A 17,481-nucleotide genomic window follows, 5' to 3' on the forward strand; every position below is an offset into this window, starting at 1 on the left:
AGTTCATCAGTCCCCTAGAACTTAGAACTACTTAAACCTAGCTAACCTAAGGATAGGACACACATCCATGCCCAAGGCAAGACTCGAACCTGTAGCGCCTAGAACCGCTCGGCCACCCCGGCCGGCGTTCCTGCTTTAGTGTGCAGTTATTTGAATAAGAACACAAATATTCATTTTAATGCAAATCACTTACCGTATGACGCGTCGTCGTAGTATTTTCCAGTATACGTCAGTGGAGTAGATGTAACGAGAGAGTATATCAAAACCAATATGAGCACGACAGGCGTAATGAAACCCCAACAGATCCTCCAGTACATTCCCACTCTGTGCCCCAGCATGAATTCTACATCCTGGCAGAAGTTATCCATTCCTGGAAAAGTACATCATATTTTAGTCTACTTAGTAAACACTGAAAAAAATCAAAAGTTGGAGATAAGTTTTCATTACAAACTGGGCACAACCAACTGACGGTTTCTAAGAAGTAGATATCTACTATATCGGGGACCTCTGATAAGAACAGAGTAATAGACATGGGTACTCCTTTGTGCTATTGCACCATGATGGAGCTATGTACTACTGTACAATTTCTGTAAGAATAAGGTCTTAAACGGATGGAAATTCACCTGCTCGTGGTGACGCAGAAAGAGCCATGAACCAGCCGTATACAGGGATCTAAAGGGTTAATACTAAGAGCGAAAGGGTGGCTCATTGGGTATTTTGATTTTAAAACGCATACAGTGTGTCTCAGCAGGAATGGTCAATATTTAGGGATGACAGGAATGCTCATTTGATGGAAAAATCTCCATGTAGACATCTGCCGTATTCCGAATTGTTTCCGAGATAGAACACATTTAACACACTTTTTTTTTTGGGTTAGTGGAGTGCAAGTAACTGTCTTCCCCACCACGCCTCTTTGATGTTTTATTCTAGCCCATACTACCCCGTGGCTCTCAATCTCTTTCCTTTAAACTAGCCCGTTGAACCTTGCCTTAAGTGCGCAGTTGTCGGTGGTGTGTTGTGAGCGAAGTAGTGCCAGGGATTGTGTGTGTATTAGAGACAAGCATCCGTTAACTGTGTTTATAAACGCACTTGCTAAAATGTCACACATCTAGACTAATGAAGAATATGCAGAAATGGCTTATGTTTCCAGCTTCTTCGGTGGTAGTACCCATACTGCTGTCGAAGAATACTGTCGGCGCTTTCCGGTACGTCGAATTCTTAACGCGAAAGTGTTAAACGTACATATTGTCCAATTGATACTTTGTAAAACGCATGCTGTAACGTTTACTAACTGCTGTACATGAGTAAAACTGACAATGTAGTGAATAATACAGAACATAAATAACACTTTAAATCAAATAAGTTCTATCTCGGAAACCATAGGGCATATGTCTATATGAAGTATCTGCTTTAAATGATCATTCCTGTCGTATACCTGAATACCGACTACTCCTCCTGGGAAAGCCTGAACAACCCGAAAGTTGGTTTGAACACTGCAGTGACACTCAGGTCATGACATTGCTAAGGCGATACGGCCTGTCCGTGTTCCAACCTTTCAAGTGACATAACCACTCAGTTATCCGAGTGGAGGGGGGCTAAAATTCGACTTGGTCACCAAAACATGGTGTCACATAATATTTTTCATATTAAAAACAATTGACCCAGATAAAAAAAACGCGGTACGTGTAAGAAAAAAGTCATACCATGCAATATCACGCACTCATTGTTACTAACTGATATAGTGATTAGAGAAGACCGTGTTTTCCTTCATTTATGACGTTATCGGTTCATGGAGGTCTGAGAACTGTGGGTTTCCGTTTTTGTTGTTGTGACTTCAGTCTGAAGACTAGTTTGATGCAGTTCTCCATACTAGACTATATTCAGAAAGCCTCTTTATATCTGCGTAAATACCGCAACCTGCGTCTATTTGAATCTACTTACTGCATTCAAGCCTTGGTCTTGCTCTACAATTGTTACTCGTTACACCCCCTCCACCCCGCATAAATACGCTTCCTCCTATTACTAGATTAACGATTCCTTCACACCTCAAGTTGTGTGTCATCATCCGATCCCTTCTTATGGTATATTTGCGCCAAAAAATTCTCTTTTCCCAGTTAGATTCACTGCCTCCTCACTTGTTATTCGATTTACCCATCCACTCATCTGCATTATTTTTCTGTATAGCGTTTCTTCTTGTCTGAATTGACTATCTTCCACGTTTCTCTTCCATACAAGCCTCCGCTCCTGACAAATACCTTCAGAAAAGACTTCCCAACGATTAAATTTAAATCAAATGTTCACTAATTTTTCATTTTCAGAAATTATTCTCTTGTTATTGCCGGTTTATATTTTATATCTCCCCTACTTCGACCAGCATCATTTATTTCGCTGCCCAATTAGCAACACTCATCAACTACTTTTAGCGTCTCGTTTCCTGCTCTATTTCCTTCAGCATCGCCTGATTTACTGTGACTACTTTTCATTAGTCTTCTTTGACTTTTATTGATAATCTTATAATATCCTTTCAAGACGCCATCCACTCCTTTCAACTGTTCTTCCTGGTCCTTACCCGATTTACATTGTTTTCGGAGATGTTTATTGTGAAACAACAAATCAGACCTAGATTCCAGCCACAGTTACATGCCCGTATGAAGGTGCCACTGCAGTACGATATAATTTATTTTCTTTTAATTCTTTTTTTCTCTTCTTTCCTTTCTTTGTATTTTCTTCACACATTTGAGAGATTTATTACGGTATAGATTTTGTAAGTTTGTTTCTATATATGTTACGTGGTAGCTATTTGTGAAATTGTTATTTTACACATTTATGATGTTCTGTGTTTGCACATTTGTTGAAGTAATACTTAATTCATTTTTATTTACACGAAAATGATGTTATTAAAATGCGGTTTCATGTGAAATAGTAAAACATTGCACTCCATGTAGTGCTGGGGAAGATGAGCCTGAGGATTTTATCTAGAGATCGACAGGTGAAAACCATAGAAGGAGTCCACAGAGCGAGCAGGAAAGGACTGTCGTGTCGCGCTGTGTTCGTGGCCGCTGTTACGAAACTGTTTTATTTGGTGTTGTGCGTATGTTTTCGGTACTTACCGCAGACAAGTAAGCTACTAACTGAACGTGTTTCTCATCGTGTACTGACCACTGACATTTCAAACACTAATCTTGAAAATACGATGTGCATATCGTCAAGTCGCGTGATTAGTGAGCGTACGGTATCCAGTGTGAACAGCATAAACTGATTAGTGCCCACCGTGAATTGACAAATTAAAACAGAAATATATTAATTTACTTTCATATTGTAGACCGTGGTGCATGAAGTGCTTCGAGTCGTAGCCGTACGATGAACTACAAAATTCGAATTGTAACTATAAGTGGTTAACAAACGCTGTGACGTCGGAACACACCATGTGTTAGTTGAGTCAAGTACTTCTGATATACTTTACCAGATGCAGATACACTACACGAAAGGAATCTATAAACATCGCACGTTCCTGCTGCATCCACGAACAAGCGTTCCTTAGCGCGCTTACAGGGTGAGTCACTAACTATTGTCGCCAATAATAACTCCGAAAGTATGACAGGAGCTGAGAAGTTTGTGGGACAAATGTTGCATGGGACAGCGGGGGCCATAATATGACGTTCGTTTTTTTTTGCTAGGTGGGGCCGCTTCAGAGATATGAAGGCCAACTTTGTTTTCTTTTAATAGTATGCTATAGTACTTATGGTACTTATGGTACTTATTTTCTGATAGCAGCTATCGAGACGAATCCAATGATGTGTAACAGTGACTACAGTTTCAAGACTAAAAAGGAAATTACGTTAATTGTTACGTAAATAACTCTGAGCACTATGGGACTCAACTGCTGAGATCATAAGTCCCCTAGAACTTAGAACTACTTAAACCTAACTAACCTAAGGACATCACACACATCTATGCCCGAGGCAGGATTCGAAACCTGCGACCGTAGCGGTCGCGCGGTTCCAGACTGTAGGGCCTAGAACCGCTCGGCCCCTCCGGCCGGCTGTAACGTAAATCAGCTTAACGGTAATGGTATTTGTAAAACAGTCAAGTAATTATCAAATACTTATTTTAGTAACAGTTTGGATTGCACAATTTGTTGTCCTTGCGATTTTTATATATTTATGACTAGTTGAAAATAGCATTGTGATTATGTTTCGTGATACGTAGGCTTATTAATATTACGACGTAGTCTTTCCCGAAGTCTTTGGTTCAAAATTCACAGAAGCTATGTAGACTGTGGCTAGAATATGTAATTTATATTCATGTAACTAATATGAAAAAATGAAATGATGTAGTATTTACCGTATATCCACGCCACAGCTGCCATTTCAATCGAAGCCAGCACAAAGCATGTCAAAGTTACATTGTAATAGTCGACGAGATTTAATATCCACTGACCAGCCTAAAAAAAGGAAAAAATTTTTAGATAAGTGCAAAGGACATATGCATTTTTACTAGACGGAAAAGGGCTAAATCATACGATACTATATCAGCTAGAAGCACTAGACAGAGTTAATTGCCTTTTCGATTGATCGGTGCTCTCAGTTTACACTATTGCAAATAAAATTTATTCTGATTAAGGAATATTTAAATTAAATGGCGCTACTCACAAGGGAACCTACCCATCGCACCCCCCTCAGATTTAGTTATAAGTCGGCACAGTGGATAGGCCTTGAAAAACTGAACACAGATCAATCGAGAAAACTGGAAGAAGTTGTGTGGAACTATGAAAAAAGTAAGCAAAATATACCAACTGAGTAGTCCATGCGTAAGATATGCAACGTCATGGTTATTAGTTCAGGAGCGCCGTGGTCTCGTGGTTAGCGTGAGCAGCTGCGGAAAGAGAGGTTCTTGGTTCAAGTGTACCCTCCAGTGAAAAGTTTAATTTTTTATTTTCAGGTTATGTGACAAACTCTTATGTTTTCATCACTTTTTTTGGGAGTGATTATCACATCCACAAGAAAACCTAAATCGGACGAGGTAGAAGAATCTTTTTACCCATCTGCCAAGTGTACAAGTTAGGTGTGTCAACAACATATTCCTGTCATTTGACGCACATGCCGTCACCAGTGTCGTATAGAATATATCAGACGTGTTTTCCTGTGGAGGAATCGGTTGACCTATGACCTTGCGATCAAATGTTTTCGGTTCCCATTGGAGAGACACGTCCTTTCGTCTACCAATCGCACGGTTTTGCGGTGCGGTCGCAAAACACAGACACTAAACTTATTACAGCGAACAGAGACGTCAATGAACGAACGGACAGATCATAACTTTGCGAAAATAAAGAAAGTAAACTTTTCACTCGAGGGTACACTTGAAACAAGGACCTCTCCTTCCACAGCTGCTCACGATAACCACGGGACCATGGCGCTCCTGAGGTCACACTACCCTCGATGTTGCCTACCTTGCGCATGGACGACTCAGTTTGCATATTTTGCTTATTTTTTTCATAGTTCCACACAACTTCTTGTTGTTTTCTCGATTGATCTGTGTTCAGATTTTCAAGGCCGATCCACTGCGCCAACTTATAACTAAATCTGAGGAGGGTGCGATGGGGAAGTTCCCTTGTCAGTAATTAACGACTAAAATTCATCAGTGCTATTAGCATGTTCTCAGAAGTACTATCGAATAGCTGATATCTTACAGTTCAGTGTGAGGTATAATAGGTGCCTGCGCTAGGTTAGCTGGGAAAAGTATGACTTTTCTCACCGGTGTGATGTAGACCAGTCCTGTTAGGAACCCGCCTACGCACGTCAAGGCAGCGACCATCCACTGCTTGATGCTGGGGAAGTCGTCGCGGATGATAGTATTGACGGCGCTGTCCAGCGCCACGGCGCTGCCGACGCCCAGCACGAAGAGCATGAAGAAGAAGAGCACCGCGAACAACTGAAAACAGGAGGGAAACAGGTCCTGATGCGCCGGTCATCTCAACATTTATGCAGGCTCTAGTTCCTCAACATATTTTTCTTCTCTCACCTGCGGTACGAATTCGAATTTCGCGATGGCATCAGGGTACGAGATAAAAGCTAGTCCAGTCCCACTATTAACTACTGCAGAAATGTCGTCTATTCCCATTTCATAGGCGAGGTTTCCAAGGATGGAGAATATAGTGCAGCCTGCTAAGATACTTGTACATGTGTCCAACGTAGTCACAATCAGCGCGTCTCTGAAAAAAATGAGAAACTTCAGAATGGTAACAATAAGTAGCAACAATATTAGAAGTTAACCAGCTTTCGACGCGTATCAGTGGTTTATATCCTGTGCAGTACTCCGTCAGTACTTCACTCAACAGAGGAAAGTCCACTGGGCCACACGGGATACCAATTCGATTCTACACAGAGTACGCGAAGGAACTTGGCCCCCTTCTAACAGCCATATACCGCAAGTCTCTAGAGGAACGGAAGGTTCCAAATGATTGGAAATGAGCACAGGTAGTCCCAGTTTTCAAGAAAGGTCGTCGAGCAGATGCGCAAAACTATGGACATACATCTCTGACATCGATCTGTTGTAGAATTTTAGAGTATGTTTTTTGCTCGCGTAAAATGTCATTTCTGGAAACCCACAACCTACTCTGTAGGAATCAACATGGATTCCGAAAACAGCGATCGTGTGAGACCCAACTCGCTTTATTTGTTCATGAGACCCAGAATATATTAGATACAGGCTCCCAGGTAGATGCAATTTTCCTTGACTTCCGGAAGGCGTTCGATACAGTTCCGCACTGTCGCCTGATAAACAAAGTAAGAGCCTACGGAATATCAGACCAGCTGTGTGTCTGGATTGAAGAGTTTTAGCAAACAAAACACAGCATGATGTTCTCAATGGAGAGACGTCTACAGACGTTAAAGTAACCTCTGCCGTGCAACAGGGGAGTGTTATGGGACCATTGATTTTCACAATATATATAAATGACCTAGTAAATAGTGTCGGAAGTTCCATGCGGCTTTTCGCGGATGATGCTGTAATATACAGAGAAGTTGCGGATAGGCACTTGGTGCAGGGAGTGGCAACTGACACTTAAAATAGACAAATGTAATGTATTGCGAAAACATAGAAAGAAGGATCCTTTATTGTATGATTATATGATAGCGGAACAAACACTGGTAGCAGTTACTTCTGTAAAATATCTGGGAGTATGCTTACGGAACGATTTGAAGTGGAATGATCATATAAAATTAATTGTTGGGAAGGCGGGTGCTAGATTGAGATTCATTGGGAGAGTCCTTAGAAAATATAGTCCATCAACAAAGGAGGTGGCTTACAAAACACTCATTCGGCCTATACTTGGGTATTGCTCACCAGTGTGGGATCCGTATCGGGTCGGGTTGACAGAGGAGATAGAGAAGATCCAAAGAAGAGCGGCGCGTTTCGTCACAGGGTTATTTGGTAAGCGTGATAGCGTTACGGAGATGTTTAGCAAAGTCAAGTGGCAGACTCTGCAAGAGAGGCGCTCTGCATCGCGGTGTAGCTTGCTGTCCAGGTTTCGAGAGGTATCGAATGTATTGCTTCCCCCTACTTATACCTCCTGAGGAGATCACGAATGTAAAATTAGAGAGATTCGAGTGCGCACGGAGGCTTTCCGGCAGTCGTTCTTCCCGTGAACCGTACGCGACTTGAACAGGAAAGGGAGGTAATGACAATGGCACGTAAAGTGCCCTCCGCTACACACCGTTGCGTGGCTTGCGGAGTATAAATGTAGATGTAGATACATCACATTCATATACTTCGAATGTGCGAGATGTTTGCTCCATCAGATCAAATAACGTATAATAAATATAATTCCTAAAACTAGTAAGTGCATCAGTATGATAGAAAATATTTTACTGTGAGGTATAGAGTCCGCCCAGGAAACGGTTGCCGAGGCGCAGTGAACAAATTTCGTCCAAAGGGCGGGCTAGTTCATTCGTTTTTTCGGAAGGCGAAGCTGACGATGTTTGCCCCTTTCCGCCAGTCGGTGTTGACAGAATCCAGGCCCAAGCCCTGCGATCTTTCTCAAACGATCTTATAGGAACTATTGGGTAAAAACATTTCATTTTTGCCTTACGTATAGCTTTATATATCAGCTTCGTGATGATGCACCAATCATTTCGTTCATGGTCTTAGATTTTGTGATATTTGAATGGCAGTAAGACACTGCGCGAAATTAGAGAAAGTTTGCAATGAAAAAGAAAGTTGTCGCTATGAATTAGCGTTTGGTGTCGCTGCGTATCAAATTTATCCAACATACGGAATTTTTCTTTAGACTTGGGTGAAGATCCCTATATGTCGCTAATCTCGAGAAAATTAATCTGATATAATTCATTCATTTGCGACCGCACGTGCCAGCACTGAAGCCACAGTGAGGTATCCACAACATTTCTCATATTTCATTAACGGTTTGCAATATCGACATGAGATTTTAACAAATGATAGCACACAAAGAGCAGAGTCTCGCCACTCATGACACCCCCATAGAAGCTACAAAGTCAGGGGAAAATAAATCGCTGCGTTTTCGCATTTCCAGCGGAATTCCTTTTACATAGTAACTAAAGCAGAGGTGGCAATACATCCGTTTGAATGGCCACCACGCAAGAGTGGGTGTGGAGGGGCTCCACTTAATATAGGGGTCCACTTAATATTTACAACATAATATGAGCGCAGGCTGCAGTTTAGAACGGCATGTCCCCTCCAACGCTCGCTATTTCCCCTATAGCGCCTGCCCACAACCGACACCACTACTGCCCTCTCCACGCGTGCCCTACCGATTGTGCAGCTATCCGTCAAGGTATTCCGCGTGCACCATACTAGACCACCGTGTTTAGTTTGAGAAAGATTTTATAAGCAATGGCTATCTCGTGTTTCTCATGGAACGTAACGTTATGACTTTATGACACTGTCAAGCAAAATAAAAGAACCCTGAACCAAGTCCTTTTTTTATTGTGACAATCTGCACTGCGCAGAACACCACAGATTGTTCGACATATTTTTCTGCTAATTTTGAGAAATGATTCAATAGCAACAAAAATAATTCATCGTGGAAAACCTTTCTCTTTATAGCCTTCAAATGTGCAGGAGCAAGCATTAGCAGGTGGATGCAAATCTTGACAAAAAACAGCTATAGCCGAAGATGGCAGTCATTCTCTACTCGACACTGCTTTTTGAAGCAAATACAGTGCCACTTCCTTTTTCCTCCTCAAGATGAGCCAAACAATTCCTGTTCTGACAACGTTTTGAAGAACGTTTTTGTATATTTTTTCCTTGTAAATGAGACTAGCTGTATTGAAATAGTTGTAGATCTGTGCACCGGAGGTAAAACCGAAGCTGCAGGAAAAAAAGACTTCTGTTTCATTAATATTATGGACGATACATCAATACGAGATTAGATTCTTCCAAACAGATAAATTAAGAAATATGAGAATAACGTAGTACAGCTCTCAAAGTATGTCATTTTCTAAGATGTAGGACAGCAGATGTGTTACTAAAAACAGAAATCACTCTGCGCATTTCCGATTATCTGCCACAGAACATACACAACAAAAATGGTTGTTAGTTTGCTCACTGTGGGTGTCTTTAGGGCCTTTTACAACAGAGGTCGGTGCCCATTTTCTCTCCTACTGGATACGTGAACACAATGAATTTCTTTGGAGGTACAATTTCATGAAAACTCACTAATTTGCATACATCTCAAACGGATTTTTAATTTATACCCCCATTCTCCCACTGGTTAACAGGATGTTCCTTTCTGCTATTTACTACTCAATGGAAAATATACTCGCCTTCAGTAGTTACGTTGTTTTATTTCACCTTCTTATTTCGTCTTGACCTCTGCAATACCATTTTAAATATAAACGTTGAATGCTGGTTATCAAAAAATCGTTCTGTCCTTCTCAGCTAGCTGCATACATTGTTTATGGGTTTCCAGCCAAAAGATTATATTGTTTCTAGCAAATTCCGTATAAATATTTCATAATACAACAACGTTATCTCCTACCTGAATTGAGTTCTCTCAAGCCTGTATATATTTGCATATCACATACCCCATACCCTCTCTAGTTGAGAATGGATGGTGCTAAATGTCAATGATTTTCGAAGTTCCTTGGCTATGAAAGATATTCGTCCATTTTTGTGTATTATGATTTAAAAAATGATTCTAGAAGACTATCTACTGACCTTAAATGTGTTGGAGAAACGTAATCGTTTTTCGATACAAATTATAATAGTAACAGAATCATACGTTTTTGGTCTTTATAGTGAACGAATTACTAATTTCCGAGATTCTGTATCATTCAAAACACACAAATACTGCTAATATAAAACGTATAATGAGGTATGGTCATTATGAAAGATAAGACCTGTGTGTCATCGTTTGGATGTGAGCACACTCTACGTCAGAGTTCATTACATGGTTAAATTGTTGCAATGTGTGTGGAATATGATACATCTAACAAAGATTTCAGCTGTTGTGTTTGAAGCAATTTAAAAATACGTTTATATATTCATACCTGTGAACATTGTGATTGAAGTCGTTGTATGACGAGTACATAATAAGTGGCCCAAAACAGACGGTAAGTGAGAAGAACGACTGTGTAATGGCAGCATACCAAACCTGCAAAATAAAGTACTGAAGTTCGTAAGTGAATCACAATTATTTGAAGGTAAGATTTGGGTTGTGCTACAAAACTTAAGAACATTTAGATAAAGTTTGTGAGCAAAGACTAATCAAAGAACTGTCTGTGAGATAAAAACAAATGGAACGTCTCTTACATATAACGATACAAATCGTCCAACTGGTGGGTGTGCAAGGGTTGTACCTGTTTACCTCGCACACTGCCGAGGAAAGCTCATATTGCATGACGACCTGTACAGTGATACCGAAACAGAAAGCCACACATTCAGCACAGTAATAAAAGAACTCCTCAATCAAAGTTTACTTTTGAGAAAACCGAAACATCAAAAAAATTGTGTTCTCTAATTTACCTGTCAAAAAACTATTTATGTTCAGTAGTTGCAGATTCTGCAGCCGTTAAAAATTGGAGAAAGGGAGGAGGAGACGGGTAACTTTTTTCTTCTTAAGACTTAATTCAAAATAGAAGTTCAACAAATGTTAATAGAAGTCGTCTCAAGAACTGGAACCGTTCCAAATACATCTTAGCTGCAGAAGCGTCTTTCGAGTTTCTTGGGGGAAGCAAATTAAATAGAAAAGCTACCATTTTCAATATTTTGTCAATTTGCGTCCACATCTGCTATTCACAAGTCCTTGAGAACTTGTGTGTGAAATCTTATGGGACTTAACTGCTACGGTCATCAGTTCCTAAGCTTACAAACAACTTAACCTAAATTATACTAAGGACAAAGCACACATCCATGCCCGAGGGAGGACTCGAACCTCCGCCGGGTCCAGCCGCAAGTCCTTGAGAACTTATGAACAAAGGATTTAGTTTCACTAAGAGGATGAGTATAGCACAAAAATTCGTTTCTTGATTTTTAAAAAGGTGTCTTAAGGAGAAAAACTTTTATTCAGTTTAGAGCTTTCTTTTTTATGTTTAGCGGGAAGGGTACCACCATTAACACGTTGTATACGTCCATGCACTACGATTCTTCTTTCTGTCGCAACTTAGTCTCAGACAAACGTAATCAGTGAGAGTAGAATTTTCTAACACTGATAGGTAGAAGATAAGGAACAGAAAATCTATTTTCAGTTTAAAGTCTGAAGATACAGACCACTATAGGTACTTACTGATCAAATTCTCTTGGGCTTCCACCAGCTTTCGAACGAGTGGGGACTGTTGTGTGGTTGCTGGTGCCGTCCTTATGCTGATGCCAAGTCCAGCGCCAAATAAGGTAACAAGACCACGGCGCCCACTTCGACTTTCCAATAGCTGTGTCCCAAGTTATGCTAAATTGCAGAGCACCGTCTTTATTCCACGCATTTTCAGAAATTTTTGTCTCTGTTGCTTCTTTTATAACGCTATTGCAGAAACCATTAATCCTTTTAAAAATAGATGTTTCGTCGAACGCAAATCGATGTCCATTTTCCAGGGCATGTTCCGCTAACTGATTTCTCGGGGTACCGTAGGCGGGAAAACTTTTAGTTTTCTGTATAGTGCTGTCATATAGTGCGCTGTGTGTCCGACATAAAACCGTCTACATCTACACTGCATTTTGTATATTCCTGGCGTTTTTAGGCCTACGTCATGTTTCACCGGCCTCAGGAGTTGTAGAATTTTTGCAGAAGACCTAACGACAGAACTGATTTAACACCTCTTCAGGAGCTGGCTAATCTTTCCTGTTACTGAGCCACAGAGGGCAAAAACGGAAGCTTTTTCGTGTTCTCCTTGAGGGTTTCCTGCTTACGAGTCTTCAATTATATGGCTTGCGAGGTCTGCTCCTTCGGCAGATTTTCAGCGTCTAAAACGGTTACCGCTTGATGCACCAAGGTCCACAGAAAAGAACGTTTCTGTGTTGGATGGTGATAGCTAGTAGCGTACAGGTAACCGCTCGTTTGGGTATGTTGCCGGTAAGCACTAGGGCTGAGATACTCATTTGCTTTCCGGGACGGGAAAGAAAGTCACGTAATCGCAAGGCACAGGCCGTCTCAACTTCCACCGTGAACCTGATATGGTCTTGGAAGTTGTTGATGTAGTCCAAGAACTCTTCCAGCTTTCCACGTCCAAGAGGACAGACAATGCAGCGCTAATAGCAACTAAGCTTTGCAGGAGCAAAGTATTCAGGGCGATGTCCTTAAAGTGCACCACAAATAGGCTGGATATACCGCAACTTAATAGGTTTCCCAACGCGACGCCGTCCACGCACTTAAAATATTCTCTAACATATAAAAAACAGTGTGATGTCAGAGTGAGCTTAAAAAATTCACAACAATGACGTCAAAGCACCTTTAAAGCACATGTTTCTAGCCACTTTTTGCGGCACCAGACTTGTAAGAATTGTATCAGTGTACAATGCCGTGAAACCACGCATTCGTACGAAGGTACTTATTCTTCGTGCAAGGACTTCGACATATAAGGTACGCTACTTATTCATTTGCACTTGCCGAATTTAAGTGATGACAAAATTTTCTCAATTTGAGATACATATTCATAGTTAAAGAGGCATTAATTTTTATTTTTAGTCAAAATAACGTTTCAATTTCTTGCACACCCTATAAATTTTTTCGAAACCGATGGAAATACGTTCTCTGTTGTATCACTGTCTTGTTTATATTGATCAAATGTACGTATGTTCCGAGCGGAATCCACAAAAAGTAATCGCCTCTATGATTTTAGTAGCGAATTTGCCGAGGGATAACGGTAGTAAAATGACACTTACCTCAATCGTTAAGAGCCGATCCCACTGCGGCGTGATGAAGAACAGTATACCGTCCCCAGCCCCAGGGAGAGTAGCGCCGCGTATGAGGATCACGATCATGATGACGTAAGGAAACAGCGCCAAGAAGTAGGATGCCTTTCCTGAGCTCTTCACGCCTTTCCAAACCACAAAGAAGATGGTAATCCACGTAACTGCCAGACCTATAGTGAGGCGCCAGTCTGGAACTCCAATGCCCTCAGCAATATCGGCAACCTCATTCAGCACGTATTTCCTGGATGCAAAAATTTAATATTAGGTATCGCAACGTAACAAGAGTATTATCCGAAGCTATTCAAAAACGTAGCTCTTAAATACGTACAGAAAATTACGGATGAAATAGGGGGAAAATCTTGATACTAGGGTCGAAAACTAACAAGAAAATTTGTTAATTCTTTGGAAAAATAAAAGATAGGCGTTACTGTCTCAGAAAAGTAAATTAATATAGTCTAAACAATGAACAAATTCAAGGCATTGCAAAATGACGAGACAAAATTATACGGTGAAGAGGGATCCAAAATAACATTAGTTAGAGACAAGGAGGATCAGAAAAAGAAATACTGGATAAATCATAACATTGACTTAGCTTATTAAACTTCACATGGACTGTAACGGTGTGGAAGACAAAATTCAGTAACTTATAAATGTAGCAGTTACTTATTTCACAGTATGTTTCAATAATATTACCTTCAGTTGCTATTTTTTACAGTTGAACCGACCACTTGAATTTACATGTAAGTCACTTTTCTTGGAAAAACAAGTAACTTTTTACGAACTCGCTGTGAAATATATTTTGTTGCTGTATTCCTAAGTGAATGGTGGGTTGCGGTCATACGGACTGTTATGTTTTTAATAATGCATTTATCCACTGTGTCAGTGGCTCGATAATTTACTTTCGGAAGATTCGTTCATAAACCACTGGCTCAAACAGGTTCTTCACAAAATTCATTTTACGACATGGCGGATAGACACACTGATATATTCACAGAATAATTTTATCCGTTGCTCCGTCTGAACAGCCCTTGGAAGGCCCAAAGGTACCGACCGACTGCCGTGTCATCCTCATCCGATAGGCATCACTGGACGCGAACATGGAGGGACATGCGGTTAGCACCCGCCTCTTTCACCGCCATTGTGAGTTTTCGTGATCAATGCCGCTACTTCTCCGACCAGTAGGTCCTCAGTTGGACTCGCAAGGACTGAGTGGATGTACCTCCCTTGCCAACAGCGCTCGGCAGCCCTGGACGGTCACCCATCCAATTGCTAAACATGCCCGGGAGTTCTTTCTTCGGTGAGCGGATGATAACCATTGTTATTGCTGAAGGAAGGCCGTTGGCCTAGTTTTACCTATAGGAAGATGCTAAATGTTGGACAGAACTATGGCAAAACTAAGAACGATTACACTACAGTTACAATAAAGCACTGATCGCCTGTGAAGCCGAGATAGCTAATGCAATTCAGCTGGTAGAAAGAGCAAAGACGTGAATAAGCATATTCGACGTTAATAGTCATTGCATATCTACTAAAGAATACGTCTAAAGATGAATGTAAACCAAAAAACGCGTAGTGGCCAGAAACATTCCGAAAAGCTAGTGAGAGTGTTGCAGAGTAGGATGCGCTAAGGAATGATTGTTAAGAAAAAAAGTTCGATGCGTTGCACCATTTCTGATTTAATTAGAATGGGAGTTACCAAGTCAGGTCGTTGCGCGTGCAGATTCCAGTATTTACGCGCCCTAGAATGTGGTAATGCACAGACATCTGTGGGTCCGTGAGTTACCACTTGTTCAAATGTTCATTACCAGTTAAAATGTGCCTTTTTCGGAAGTGATAAATTTAAGCTAGGTGAGCAAACGCTACGTTTGTTTGGTTTGAGGAAACCAAACGAAGAATGCATTTGACGGCACTGACTGTGGCAGGCTGCTTGAATTTGCGCAAACAAGCGAATTTTTTCTTAACAAGTATTTTTCAGCACAACCTACCCTGCAACTATCTTACAAGATTTTCAGCCTGCTTCTGACCACCCCTGTATATGTTAGGTAATGCCTCAAAATTTGTACATGACTTAACTGGTTTCCTGAAGTAGGCATGTCAGTTTAATTAGTAATCATGACTTACAGTAAGATCTTAGATAAATAAAATAAAACTAAGAAAACTAAACTCATGTTTTACATGGTACATACAGGAAGAACAGCTCGGACGAACTCTGCAGGTCCGTGTTGTTAGCTGTAAAGTTACCTCCACTGCCAGTGGAGTCAATGCAGTACCCTTCCCATTCAGGGAGGCATTTGGCCCAGGGAAGTTCAGAACTAAATGACAATACAAAGTACAAGGATGTGATAGCCATCAACGAACAGTAGTATGTTAGCGTAGCAATAGTTGCCAATGCTTGTCCGTATCCGATACCTGCAACAGAGAAAAAGGTAGGATGTTAGTAGCAATGTCAAGCCACCACAAAGACCTAATCGAGTTACATTTCTCACTTGCAAAAGGAGTGTAAACATTTTTACGTCACTGGCGCATAATTGTTTAGAGTGGTGTTACAACAGCGATAATAAGTGAACACTTAGCAAAGTGTACTTAATTTCTTGTTAATATTCTGACCTTATCCAAATAATCTTCATATATTCAGTACAAGATGCAATGATGGATGTAATTATGGAGAAACGGGAACATGTAGAGGGCCTCGACCAAAGGCCCTCACGAAAATCAGAGGCAGAAGTTTTAAGAGCTCGAAGTTTGTGGGACATTAAATGTGACAGAGAGGTGTGTGTTATTCTGAAGAGACTGTCAGACGCCCTGTCCAAAGCACTGCTACAAAAATGTCTTAATCTTCATAGAGGATGAGAATTCGAAACTCGCGGATTTCTACCAGCTCTGACTGTAGACCCAGCTTCAGAGGAGGCAGTGAAAATGAAAGATGACTGAAGTCAGAATTTGGCATGGGGCCAATAATGTTTCAAGGGTGTACCAAAAGTCTCAAATCCCGAGTTCCTCACGAAACCAGCGGTTGCGGCCTGGTGCGAACTCCGGCAGAGGAATGGCAGGCAGTATATCACGTCAAGGTGGCCTACAGTATCAGTCGAAGAGAGAACATCAATCACATCCGATGGACGACATTTCACGTGCCAAGAAATGAAGACCATGTGCAAGGATGGAGGAGGCCTCGTTTCCCGAGTCTGACGCCGTCCTGCGGGTGCTCCAGCGCTCCGGAAGCGGGGTCATGGACAGCGGTTGGTGGATTTCCCTTCATCAAGTGCATATAAAACAATAATAACCTTACGAAAATTATGACCATTATCTTACGAACTTCATTACGGTTTTTCTTACCATCACTGCTATTCGCTTTTCATTATTTCTAAAGTTTGTTTGTAACTGGATACTAACTAGTTACTCTCAGTTTCCTTACCTCCATTCCCTCTATCTTTCCATCTATCCTCATTTCTGCATCACTTTCTTTTCATTTATTCTTTTTTTTCTTTTTACCTAGTTTAGTAGTGTAATGTGGTGTTAGGTTTTGGAACTCTACAGATAACTTTTTATAAAACAAGTTTGCCGCGTGCGGCACGATGGCCTGGGTTGGCGGTACTTCTCTGTCCATGGTATTTGTAACTCCTCTGAGAAGGAGGTGGCTTTTCTCGTGGACGCGCGTGATTGAGAAAAATAAGCAAATCAGCGTAATATGTTGACAAAGAGTGTCGGTGCCGACGGATGGAGACAGGGGGAACCGGTCCCCTCGTTGTGGGAAGCAGGGCGCCACGATAGAGCGCCGCTCTTTATTTGGTCAAGGTTGGCTTCTTAGGCATGACGACTCGAAGTAGACCTGTCAACTTTAACCTTCCCCACCTATCCAACTCCACATCAGGGCTTGTCTCTCCTTTTTCTTCTCCATCCACCCCTAACCTTTTCCTCTTGTGGAACTACCCTCCCCACACGCCACTACGTACCCTCATCCTCTGTTTTGCCCACTATCTGATTTCCCTCTATCCGCTTCACCTTCTAACTACCATCTCCATAGTTTCCCCACCAACGGACTCCCATCTGCTTACCCACACCCTGCAACCTCTGTGGAAGATATTCTCTCCTCCCATAATACTT

At 41.3% G+C, this 17,481-nt stretch overlaps 1 protein-coding gene across 3 annotated transcripts in view; it reads right to left on the reverse strand.

Moving 5' to 3' along the window:
- LOC126162529 (sodium-dependent nutrient amino acid transporter 1-like) overlaps positions 1-17,481 on the reverse strand; it is a 222,386-nt gene that overhangs the window by 12,436 nt on the left and 192,469 nt on the right. For all 3 annotated transcript variants that reach the window (XM_049919100.1, XM_049919102.1, XM_049919101.1), the window contains 7 exons: positions 15,567-15,789; positions 13,351-13,621; positions 10,527-10,630; positions 6,022-6,211; positions 5,755-5,931; positions 4,345-4,444; positions 194-370 (listed from right to left, as the gene is read on the reverse strand). In XM_049919100.1, the coding sequence (XP_049775057.1) occupies positions 194-370; positions 4,345-4,444; positions 5,755-5,931; positions 6,022-6,211; positions 10,527-10,630; positions 13,351-13,621; positions 15,567-15,789 (1,242 nt within the window). The remainder of the gene's footprint in view (positions 1-193; positions 371-4,344; positions 4,445-5,754; positions 5,932-6,021; positions 6,212-10,526; positions 10,631-13,350; positions 13,622-15,566; positions 15,790-17,481) is intronic.

This window comes from Schistocerca cancellata, chromosome 2 (assembly GCF_023864275.1).
Source record: "Schistocerca cancellata isolate TAMUIC-IGC-003103 chromosome 2, iqSchCanc2.1, whole genome shotgun sequence".
NCBI lineage: Eukaryota > Metazoa > Arthropoda > Insecta > Orthoptera > Acrididae > Schistocerca > Schistocerca cancellata.